Source organism: Lutra lutra, chromosome 4, assembly GCF_902655055.1.
Source record: "Lutra lutra chromosome 4, mLutLut1.2, whole genome shotgun sequence".
NCBI lineage: Eukaryota > Metazoa > Chordata > Mammalia > Carnivora > Mustelidae > Lutra > Lutra lutra.
The window spans coordinates 196,563,640-196,575,890 of NC_062281.1; the positions used below are offsets into that span (position 1 = coordinate 196,563,640).

The 12,251-nt window shown below is 64.3% G+C and overlaps 1 protein-coding gene across 5 annotated transcripts in view; it reads left to right on the plus strand.

Moving 5' to 3' along the window:
* Positions 1–12,251, plus strand: part of MORN1 (MORN repeat containing 1) — a 49,712-nt gene that overhangs the window by 1,770 nt on the left and 35,691 nt on the right. For all 5 annotated transcript variants that reach the window (XM_047724324.1, XM_047724319.1, XM_047724320.1 and 2 more), the window contains 4 exons: positions 784–882; positions 1,388–1,498; positions 2,821–2,911; positions 3,416–3,503. In XM_047724324.1, the coding sequence (XP_047580280.1) occupies positions 784–882; positions 1,388–1,498; positions 2,821–2,911; positions 3,416–3,503 (389 nt within the window). The remainder of the gene's footprint in view (positions 1–783; positions 883–1,387; positions 1,499–2,820; positions 2,912–3,415; positions 3,504–12,251) is intronic.

A 12,251-nucleotide genomic window follows, 5' to 3' on the forward strand; every position in this document is an offset into this window, starting at 1 on the left:
TGCCCGCTCACGTCCTCTGCCTGGTTTTCTGCCGGAGCACTGGTCGTTCAGCATTTTCTTATGTAAGCTCTTTCTGTGTCTGCTTTTGTCTGAAACCTCTGCTTCTCTTCCTCTGGGCCGGACATGCAGACTCCTGTCTGAGACCCTTGCCACAGCCTGGCCTGGACAGCAGGGTTCCCCCTTTTTCTTTTTATTTTTTAGTTCATTTTTTTTTAATTTACTTCTTTTTTTTTAAGATTTTATTTATTTATTTGACAGACACAGATCACAAGTAGGCAGAGAGAGAGAGGAGGAAGCAGGCTCCCCGCTGATCAGAGAGCCCGATGTGGGGCTCAATCCCAGGACCCTGGGATCATGACCTGAGCCGAAGGCAGAGGCTTTAACCCACTGAGCCACCCAGGTGCCCCTGTTCCCCCTTTTTAAATGTTTTCTTGAGTGCCGCCCTGTGTCCACAGACTCCGTTTCTTCCGGCCCTGGTGCTGGTGGAGGCCGGGTGCCTGCCGTGTCCCCTCTGAGGAGGTTAGGATGGGACCTCCTGCACTTGGACTGCGCTGCTGTCATCCCGGCTGAGACAGTGGGTCTTAGTTATGTGTCGAGAGCGTTTTTATGAGAAACGTGTATGTGGGTGAGTTTGCAGAGAGCAGGCGTGGATGAGAGAGCCGAACACGGGCCTGAGACCTTCAAAGCCCAGGTCTTCCCTCGGGGAAACCAGTCCCGCCACACGTGGGCAGTGGGTGTTTCTCCAACTTCGGTCTGACTTCACATCATGATTTCTTTCCCCAGGCCAGGGCAAGCTGCTGTTTAAAGACGGGAGTTACTACGAAGGCGAGTTTGTGGACGGGGAGATCACGGGGGAAGGCTGCCGGTTCTGGGCCTCATCAGGTTAGGGGGGAGATGGGTGTGGGTGTGCTGACTACTCTCTCACAGACTGTCTCTGCTGTAAGATGTCCCTGGTTTCTGGGTGCAGAAGGCACCTGTATTTGTGAAGTGTGGGCCCCCCGCTTCCATCACGTCCCCCACGTCAGCAACATGCCAACCTAGGGCCGGGCCAGCCCCTCTCAGACCTTCTCTGGCAAACGTGGTGGTTGTTCAACGTGGAGGGAAGGCCCACCCCCACAGGTTCTGACCCACGGAGGCCTTTGCCCTTGGGCACCGGGATGCCGTGGAGAGGAGATCTGTGCCTGCACAAGTCACAGGAGGGCGGGACCGAACCCACCTAATCCTAGTTTCTCCCGTTAGCCACAGTGAACAGGAGATGAGACTCGCTCACGTGTTCTGAAATGGCACTTGCTGCCCCCGTTGGTCAGGGCTGGGAGGGGCGGGGCTGGACCCACAGGGATGCAGAAGCAGCTCTAACCCCGACTGCCCTTCTCCTCATCTGCACCAGGGGACACCTACTCTGGACAGTTTGTCCTGGGAGAGCCTCAAGGATACGGCCTCATGAAGTACAAAGCTGGCGGACATTACGAAGGGGAGCTCTCCCACGGCCTGAGAGAAGGTCCGACGCCCACAGGAGCCGAGTGCGGCAGGGTGCTCTGCGGGGAGCCCTGGGCCCCAGCGCCCCGCCCTGAGATCTGACTCAGGGCCTGACGTCCGGCCGGCAGAGCCCGGCGGCGCTCTTCCCTCTGCCCCCAGAACCACGTGCAGTTCCGTGGGGGGCCGTGGCCCGGGAACCCTGCCCGCTGGGGCTGAGACCGTAGGGCGCACCTCAGTTCCTGCTGTGCTTAAAACCCAGCAGCTCCGAAAACCACCGTTGAATTCCTCGCCTGCAGCCCTGGGGCTCAGCCGCCTGTCCCTGGCTCGGCGAGGCGAGGCTTCCGGCCCCACATGCTGTCACCCCTCCGGTGGCAGTGGCGGCAGCTCAGGCAGGGCTGGGGATCCTGGACCCTGGCCCGGAGCCTCAGTGCGGCTGGGGGGCGAGAAGCAGCGGGTCCTCTGAGGACAGGCTGCTGGACAAAGCCAGTCAGGAGGGCACAGGCTGGGGACGAAGCAGGGTCTGCCCTGGGGGGTGCATCCCGGCCGCTGGAGACTGAAGCGCTGGCTGTTGTAGACCAGCCCCAGAGGCCAGCCCCGCAGCCCCGCAGCCTCGGCGTCCTCGCACGGGGAGGTGCGCGCGCTCCCAGCCGTCTCGCACCACACGGTGAAACCTGTTCTCACACTTGTGTCCTCTGGCCTTCGTTTTCTTTTTCTTTTTTAAGATTCATTTGTTTTAGAGAGAGAGGGCATGGAGCAGGGGAGGGGGGAAGGGGGAGACTCTCAAACACACTCCCTACCCAGCGCGGAGCCTGACGTGGGGCTCGATCTCGTGATGCTGAGATCATGACCTGAGCTGAAACCAAGAGTCGGACCTTCCCCCAACAGATCCCCCAGGTCCCCCGTCCTCTGGCCTTTAGACCAAGGGCCTCTGAGTTGGTCACTGGAGGCCCGACACTGGCCTCTCTCTGTGAGGCACAGTTTCCCGTGGACTGACGCCTAGGCAGAGCTGTGGGGTGGCCCCAGCCAGACAGCAGGGCACTCCAGCCTCAGATGCTGGGGCCTGGGGGAATTTAAGGGGTGCCCCTCCCACCCTCGCTCAGCACCTTTGAGAGCTGGACCCCAGAATCACTTTCACAGGCGTGACAGTCCCTGGTGCCACACCAAGTCACAGGGCTGTCTTCCCCAGGCGCCCCCAGCCTGGGAGGGTGACCCGGTTTCTGGAGTGGGGCTGACCCCGGCTTTTGTCCTGATCCACTGCCGCCCTCTGGGGGGGAGGGGTGGAAGCAGGGTCCCCCCCAACAGGAGGCAGGAGGTGGCGCTCACTGCCCTGGGCTCCCTCCCTAGGACACGGGCACCTGGTGGACCGGGATGGACAGGCCTACTGGGGGTCGTTCCATAACAACAAGCGGCACGGCCAGGGGCACATGGTCTTCCGGTGAGTATGCCGTCCCCCCCTCCCCGGGGCGTCTGCAGCACTTGGGCGTCTGAGCTCTTAACTCCTGACCCTGGTTACCGGCGCGTTCAGTAGGGAGAACCTGACTGCCGGGTAAACGCCTGGTGGAAGCTTGGGTGGCGGGAGGGGGCCGGGTGGGGCCTCTCTCAGGCACCCCGGACACGGTGGGTTGCCATTGGTTGCTCGCACGTGATGCCGCCATGGCCACGTGTGGGTTCACAGCGACTTTTCCTCAAGCCTTACGTGCCTGCGGGCCGGGCGGGTAGGGCCACAGGCCGCTGCCATCACTCCCTGCCAAGCTTCGGGGCCGCCTGCCCGTCCACAGCAGGCCCTGGCAAGGCATGAGCTCATGCCATCTGCTCGGGGCCCATTTTTGCCTCGGGCCCGGTGGCGCGTGCTGAGCCCCGGCCGGAGGAGCAGGTCTGAGTCAGCGCCGCCACCTGGCCCTCCGCGGTCTGAGAGCAGCCCCTGTGTCTGTGTCCCCAGGAACGGTGACAAGTACGAAGGTGACTGGGTCCGGGACCAGCGTCAGGGGCACGGGGTGCTATTCCGTGCTGACGGCTCCACCTACGAGGTACCTAGAGATGTGGCAGGACCCCCAGGCTCTTGGGGGCCCCGCTGGGGTCCTTGTGCCACCCGGACACCCTCATGGGGCTCCTCGGTGCTGTCCTCCCCGCCTGTGAGGAAGTGAGGGAAGGGCCCCGGCTGACACTTTCCCTGTCTGGCTCCTGTGATGCCCCACACCCTGCCGTGTCACCTGTGGGAACGGGGTGACGCTTCTCGTTCCCTTGAGGACACCCTCGGGGCCGGTGACAGGTTTCTGATGAGAAATGCCCGCCTCGGTAGTGTGAGGGCACAGGCGAGGGTGCGCACCCCTCATTGCGCAGGCCGTACCCCTCGGGTCTGACCAGGAGTGCAGGGTCAGGATGCACAAGCAGGTGAGGGAAGACCTCACTGGGACCCCAGAACCCATCGTTCGTTTTTCTTATTGGACACTGGCCACGTGCCCAGGTGGGACCCAACGGAGTTGGAGCCGGCAGCGTGTGTCCCCTGGAGGGCCGGCTCCTGCGGCCGTCGGTGGCCGGAGTGATGGTCGCCCCGTCAGCCCCACAGGCAGCTGGGGGGCTTCGGGCCCAGCCAGCCTCGCTCCTGTGCTGTTCTGTGAGCTGAGCCCTACATGGTGACAAGCGCCTCCACGCCCCAGACAGCAAGGGCAGGGTGGGAGAGGCGCTCCGGGGGCAGGAGGGCAAGGGCGTGGCCTGGCAGGAGGTCCGGGAGGGGCCCAGGGAGGCAAGGAGCCTCAGCAGGGCTGGAGAGGGATCGTGAAGGTCGCAGGAAGCGCTGGAAGGAGGCAGTGGTCCGCTCTCTGCGTCTGACGGTCCCTCCTTGTTCAGAGGGCTCTGCGGCCATTAGGAGATGGGAGGGGACAGAGAGCAGCCTTGGGATTTGGACGGAAGACACCAGCCTCGCTGGCAGGTTGGATGTCAAGGCAAAGACAAGAGGAAAAGCAAGGGTGGCCTCTGGATCTGGGACCTGAGCATCAGAGGGAGGCGCTGCTGGGAGCCGAATCCCTCGGGGAGACAGGAACACCCGCATGTTACCGTGGAAATGGGCAGCCAGTGGAAGGCCCCGTGGACACCCCCAGAATGGACCTGGGGCCAGCCCGCACGGCCGGGCTCCTCGGGAAGGGAGACTCGTGGTGTGTGTCACGTCTTCACAGTGACTTTGCCACGGTGGCTGCGATGCCCCCACTGAATCCGGGGCCACAGGAACCCAGGTGCCGCTGCACACGGCCGTTCACGCGGGTCCTGCCGCTGCTGAGACCGCATCAGGAGGCCGGGGAGAGACGACGCGGGGTCCAGCTCCCGCAGCACGGAGCCAGTCAGGAAGAGTGGCTTTGGGCGGAGAGTGGTAACAGAGCTGGCAGCGTCACCGAGACAGCAGCTGGCGGGGCGCCCAAGGGGGCAGCTGGCGTCCCAGCCCCGTGCAGCAGAGCTCGGACGCCGGCCTGGAGCGTGGACGGCCCCCGCAGCAGCCTTGCCCTTCGTCACACAAGCTCGGCCCAGGAAGGCGATACCCCGGCCTCGGTCAGGGCAGCTGGCAAGGGCCAGCGTCCCCTGTGCACATCCGTGTCGCTGCCGCCCCACTGCTTCTCTGCCACGGGCCGTCCGCCCAGTCTCACAGGGCCAGCTGTGGGGCACAGCACGGGCACCACAGACAACCGTCCATGGTTCTCCAGAGCTGCAAAGGGGGGGAGACACTGGGGGCAGGTCTCCGTCCCCTGCCGCCCCACCGTGCCACAGCTGGCATCCATGCCAACGTGCAAACCAGCCCTCGAGGGGCCGGGGAGGACAAGCATCAGAATATTCACGCCACAGGCACTGGCCTCTGTCCTCAGCCCTTCTCCCCACTTCACGGATACGGATGAGGACACAGGCCCAGCAGAGGGGTGGGGAGTTCCAGCCTGGAGCCCCAGTGAGAGTTGGGGGGCGGCTGCATGGCCTCTGATCCGGGTGGATCCCCTCACAGCCAGTCGGGCCTGCGGAAGGAGCACCCCGTTCTGCGGACCCCCCAGCACTGCCCTGTTCCTAGAGGCTTTTCTGGCCCTCGGCCCCTCCTCCGCCCGCTGGGCCTCACTGCAGGGCTGTGGCGGCCCCCGGGGCCCCCATGCAGGCCTCCCCTGCATGTCAGGGCTCAGCCCGGAGCAGACAAGGGCAGCCGCTTTCCACACCGCAGGCTGACCCGGGGCACCCACCGCCTGCCCAGGGCTCCACCAGGGGGCAGCCCAGCCCCGGAGCAGGGCGGCCCGGCAGCCCTCTCGGGGCTTCTCCCGCTTGGCTGACATTTTGCTCCAACTTGAGCGCTGGAGCCCGGTTTCAGCCCGAGCCGCCCCGGGCTGCTGCTCCTGCTGGCCAGGCTGCCGCCGTCCCCAAGTGAGGAGACATCCACCTGGACGGTCGCCCCTCAGTGTCACAGGCTGCTCTGTCCCAGCCTGCAGACCTCAGGACCCCCACACGCCCTCGAGGGAGGTGGCGTGTCTTCGACGAGGGGCACCTCCCACAGGAGTCAACATGGAAGGCTGGTCCTCCGGCCACATCTTCCCCAGGATGCAGACTCGTGTCCACATGCATTTCTGTTTGCTTGGCAACTTCCCAACTTTCCGGAGCGTCGTACCCAAGGACCTGGGACAACCGTCTGCCACCTGCAGCTGTGAGTGCTGCTGGGACACCCGTCCTCCGTGGTGCTTGCGGTGTCTGTGCCGGCCGCCCCCAGCCACGCGCGGGGGCAGGGATGTGTGCAGCCACCTCGCCCACAGCCCCGGCGCTGATGGGACGACTCCAGTGGCACCCAGGTCCCAGAGGGCAGGCGCGGGGGTCCCTCACGGCATTCCTTGGTCCTCCAGCCACTTTCTTAACCAGCTTCCAGAAGGCCGTGCAGACGGGGCGCGTGGAGAAGGGCTGCGCCCAGGAAAGCCACATGGAGACCTCGGACACGACAACCTCAGACTCGGAGACCTTGGACACGGAGACCTCAGACCAGGCGCCCTCAGACACGGAGACCTCGGAGTCAGAGACCTTGGACACACGGCGCTCTCGGACACAGCACAGCACCTGCCGCCACCAGCACGCATTCTGGAGCCGTTGGGAGACTTTGCTCACGGTCTGTCTCCAGGCCTGGCCCATGGGGAAGGCGCAGGCCTCTCCACGTTGCAGGGACGCCTCATGCCTGACCTCCGACCCCCGGTTATCAGGGTCACCCTGTAGCCCGGGCGGCATGGGAAAGAGCTGGGCGCTACCGCAAGGCGCGTCTCCCATGCGGGCACGGTATTCCCTGGGCTCCCACTGAGCAAACAGTCGGCCTCCTTTAAAACCATCTCTGCGTATCGTGAAACAGGCCTCACGTGAAATTCGCAGTTGTTCCCGCTAAGGGCACGGCTCCGGGCGTGAAGCACAGTACACTGTCGTGAGCCCGTCCCCACCGTCCGTCTCCAGGACGTTCCATCTTCCAGACTGACGTCTGCCCCCAAGAAACACTAGGCCCCCGACCTGTGGCACCCACCCCGCCACTTTCTGTCTCCGCGGATCTGACTCCGGCAGGAGCCACGCGTGCGGGGAGTCCCGCAGGGCCTGTGCCGTGGGAAGCGGCTTGTCTCACTGAGCACGATGCCCTGGAGCTCCGCCCCTGCCCTTTCCTCTCTCAGGCTGGATAACAGTCTGTCACATGGAGGGACCCGGTGCTGCACCTCCGTCCGTGCACCCGTGGACCCCGGGGCCGCTCCCACCGCTGGGCCCTCCGAGCACGGCTGCTGGGGACGCGGGGGGCACAGCGCTCAGCCCCTGCACCCAGGTCTTCGGGGCGCATACCCAGAAGACGAGCTTCTGGACCACGTGGTGGCTCCCCGCTGGATTTCTGGGGAACCCCACGCCGCTCCCATGGCGGCTGTGCACAGGTTCCGATCTGTCCACACCCTCGCCTGCACTTGTCCCTCCTGCCCTTGAAGACGGCTGTCCCCACGTGTTCTGGCCCTGCCCACAATCCAGCACCGACTATTGCCACCATCGAGGGATGTGGCCTCCCTCCGTCCTTGATGGGCTCGTCTGCCCGGCCTCACCATCCTTCCCGGCGTATCCCTTGACTGGACTGCCGGCCCTGACAGCTGCTGTCACCCGGGGAGCACAGGCTCTGTCACACACATGGCCGGGACGCATGAACCATCCTGTGCCTACTGGTGCGGCAGGGTCTGTCCACCTCTTGCTTTCTTCCCAGGGAGTGCCGACCCCCACATGAGGCCCTGGGCAGCCACAGACCCCACCCTCTTCAACCCCGAGCTTCCCAGAAAACTGTCCTGGGCCCCTCTCACCACAGATCTGCCAGCTTCTGATTTTTATTTATTTTTGAGGTAATTTTATTTCGTCAAAGATTAGACAATAGAGGCTGAGCTGTCCCTTGGCCATGTCCTGTGTCAGCGAATAGGACAGAGAACCTGCCAAACCCAGAGAAGGGGAAGTTCCAGGAGGGGTGGTACCTGCAGAGGCGCACTCGGGGCCACATGGAGTGGGGGAGCGGGGACACCCCCTGCCCGCACACGGTTAAGTCTGCCTTCCCGTGGCAAGTGCGCCTTTGCCCCAAGGTTCCTGCTGCCTCATCACCAGATCCCCCAATGCAGACCATTGTAAGGAGCCTTTAAGAAGTTAGTCCCAGGCAGAGTCCACTCCTGAAAATCATGTTCTAGCGTCTTCTGTCAGGACATAAAAACAATGTATCCCTAAGCCAGAACTGCTTCTCCCTCTCCCGTGACGGGGGCCGCACGGGCAGGATTGGGGCGGGTGGTTGTAACCGGCTCGTCTTGGAGAGAACGTTTCCTGCCTCTGTGACCCACTGAAGGTTCTGCCCGGGTCACCCCCGGGCTCCAGGCTTGCACCCGCTGGACCACCTCCAAGGGACATGGGGGCGGGCGTGCCCAGCAGCGGCAAGCTTACTGGCTCCTCCGGGGGACATGGCTGTAGCACAGTGACCCCCGCGGGCACAGGGCAGCTGCTCCTAGAGGCACAGCGTTCGGAAATCCCTGGTGGAGCCCAGGAGCTGGTACCGCTCCGTGGAGGCGAGCCACGTCCCCCGCAGAATGGAAGCAGATCCAAGCTGTCGGGGAACCTCGGTGACTGTGCAGCAGAGCGGTCCCTACCGTGTGTCCGCAGGGGGGTCCCTGCCAGCAGCTGCCAGCTTCCGGCCGTCCCTGGGCGCCTCTCCACGCACGCTGGCTGTGTTTTCGGGTTGGCTTTCCCAGAGGGAGGCCTGCTGGTCGGTACACCTGCTTGCCGCACGGGGCGGCCGGCCTTCTGTGCGTCCTCCCCTGCCCCCAGCTCCCAGCCGCCGCTGTGCTCACCTGTGTGTCTTTGGGAATGCCGCTGGCCGTTATGTCCCCAGGCCACCCTTCACAGCCCAGGAATGTGGGGCCCTGAATGCAGGGGTGCACTGCACACAGGACAGTCGGGCATCTGGGTCTGCTCACACACAGGGGAGGGGTCCGGACTGCCAGAGCCGTCGTGGGGGCCAGCGCCACGCTGTGTCCTCTGTGCGGTCCGCACGTCAGCAGGCATCAGAAACAGACACAGAAAGGCAGCAAGAGCCACAGTACACACCTTGACATCCGAGGAACTAACGAGCAAGGTCGTGGAGATCCAACACAACAGCCATGACCCTACTCTTGCTGGGGACACGGATGAACAGGGGGCACACCTGTGCCCCCACATGCCGGCCTGTGTGCCCATGGCAACCCCACAGGCTGCCCCACAAGCTGGAGACGCAGGCCCCTTGGACAGTCCCAGGGCCCAGGCAGGTGGCCTGGGGACATCCGTTTATGTGACCTAACTCCAGACCACCCTTTGCTGGTCTACAAGGTCGTGACCTCCCAGACGGTGGTCCTCTGCTCCAGCTCTGAGGTTCGACGATGGGGGAGGCCGTCCCAGTACCGCCCAAGGCAGACATTGGGGAGCTGGGCCATCGGGCCCTCGTGGTGTGGCCAGCCAAACCCTGGCGCCACAGGCAGGACGTGACCCATGTGCCAGGCTGGACATTCAGTGTGTGCTGGGGGGGACCGGGGGGCGTGGGGGGGCAGGTGGAGAAGCACAGTAGCTCTTCCCTCGGAAAGGAACATAGAATCAACAGAAGAGGCTCCCTAAAATGAGAAGAGAATCAAGCTCTTCTCACAGTTTATTCCCACCACGTGTGCCTGGGAGAGCACCCAAGGAGGCTCTCATCCCAGCGGCCCAACTATCCTGGGAGCTGTGGGCCCACCGTGGAGGCATCTGCAACACCCCCTTGGGGTCCCAGGGGCCCCCCAGCAGCTGCAGGGTGACAGGCGTGGCTCCCCGCCATCCCGCAAGACCATTTCCTAATGCTGGGTCCCGTCCCGCCAGTGTCTGTGGTGTGGACAAAGCCCCGTGCCCCCTCTTCCTGCATCACCCTATGGTGCACAAGCCCTCAGCAGGGCAGAGGGGCAGGGAGAGAGCAGAGGGAGCCCCCGCCCCGGGTGGGATGCGCCCCCCAACTGTCCTCCGGGGGAACCCCCCACCCCCTCCATATGACGCTTTTTAAAGTATTGGTTCATGCATCGGGTGCAAGTCAGCTGAGAAAGGGCAGAGTTTTCAAAGGTAGGATTTATAACATCAATTAAGATTCCGCGCTGCTGGGCAAGGTACGCTGCGCCCTGGAGCGCGCCTGTCCTGGGGGAGTCTGTGTTAGCGCTGCAGACACCCAGCCCCCCCAGACGCCCCAGCAGCCTGTGAACGACCCGGGAAAACAATAGAAGGTAAGTGTAAAGCCCCGCACGCCCCTGGAGTGGGTGTGGGACACATGGCCCCACCGGCCGTCCTGGACATCTCTGGGTGTGGAGGACCTGCCAGTCTGCTCCCTCTCGGGCCAACCCGAGGCTGTGCCTTCCTCCAGGAAACAGGGAGAGGACTGGGCCGAAGGAGGGAGCGCGGAGACAAGAGGTGGCCGTTCTCACGGCAGCAACAGCTACGATGCGGATGACGGGCCAGCAGCCATCTCACGGCTTAGAGAGCCTCTCGGCCTGTCCTGAGCCCTCACGCAGTCCTGAGGAAGCCAGAGAGTGTTTATGACTAGCGTCCGTCCGTCCATGGGAGCTCTGATGCCGGGCTCCAGGAGGGCGGGAAAGGGATGTCCCCTAGGAAGCACCACAGGCTTGGCTCCATCTGGCGGGAGCATCTGGAGCCCACGATGGGGAGCCAAGCGAGGGAGGTGTGGACGTCCCTGCTGCAGGCGTGGGCGGGGTCAGTGCTCTGTGCACACTGGACTCTGCAGCCAGTTTCCAGCATCTTGAATCCCAACCTCCCACCTGGGAGAGCCCCTGAGCACGTGGCCAGGCTCCACGGGCCCCACGCCCATCCCCAGCACACCTGCACAGGGACGGGAGCGAAGACTAGGAGGCGAGGGCAGGTGGCAGGCCTGCCCCGGGCACGCAGCGGGCAGAGACCCCAGCTCTGGCCACTGGGAGGGCGGAGGGAGGCTGGGGAAAGGTGAGGGGCCCCTCATGAAGGCTCTGTTCTCCCGGAGGCACAGCCCCCACCCGTGGCCGCCGCCCCCAGCCTGGGCCCCTGTCGGGGCTGACCGCATCCCACTGTACCAGCTGTTACTGCCAGGCCTGGGGACTGAGCCCCGTGGTTCTAAGTAGACCGCACAGTGGGTGCTGGGGGCAGTGGACGTGGCTTGGCTCCTGTGGGGTTTGCGTTCTTTTGGCTGAGAGTCCTGTCGCCTGAGTTGAAACCGGTGACTTCTCAAGTCCGAGGATGGTATCGTGAGGGAAAGGGTTTCCTGGCAAACAAACCGTCCAGCGTCGTCTTCACATCCAAGCCTCACCCGCCGGCTCCCAGCAAGCAGAGTCCCCGGGGGCAGGGGCTTAGCGTGCAGGCCCCCTGCCCTCCCAGGATTGTCCCCACACTGACCACAGACAGCAGCCCAGCCCAGCGCGCCCTGCTGTCTCCCACCCAGGTCACTTTGCCCATCCCATTGAGAGAGCCGCCCCACCACACACGCACATGCACATGGACACACAGATGCACACGTGTGCACACGGATATGCAGATGCACACGTGTGCACACACGCATGCACACAGATGTACACACGTGCACACATGGGAGCAGGGGCGCGTACGTCACCTCAAGCGTGGACACACGTGCGCAGTGACTCCCTGATCGCAGGGCCAAACGCCCACGCTGGCTCTAGAGTGGCCCCCGCAGCTGCCAGCGGGCTCCCTGCCCCTAGTCAGGACAACAGAGCGGGGCCCACCAGTCGTGACACTGGGGCCTCACCTCCACTTAGGTCCGGCCCATCACCTGCACACGTGAGCCACTTCCTGGAGAACGTGACCTCAGCCTCGTGTGGCCCTGAGCATCCTGGGAGAACCACCAGGGTGCCCAAGCCGTCATGGGGCTGACTCGGCTCTCTGGGCCTCCCCACAGGTGGGGAGCAGCCTGGCACCCCAGCAAGCAGCCCAGCCGCTCCTGCCAGCTGTCCAGTGCCCTGGCCCAGAGGCCAGATGTGCTGGAGCCTGGCCACGGAGGTCCCGCCCCCACCCCGCAGCGTGACCTGGCCCCACACCCCTGGTGCTCGGTGACTCTGTTCTCCAAGTCGCCCCCCGGGCTCGGGGCGTCCGAGTTCTGCAGAGCTGCGGCTCTCAGGGCCATTCTCACAGCCCCATGGCCCCTCGTGGTCCCTCCCAAGGGAGAGCCGGGCGCCAGCCTCCACTGAGCTGCCTCCCACGGCACCTGCGGGCAGCGCCCTCCACATGGCACCGACAGC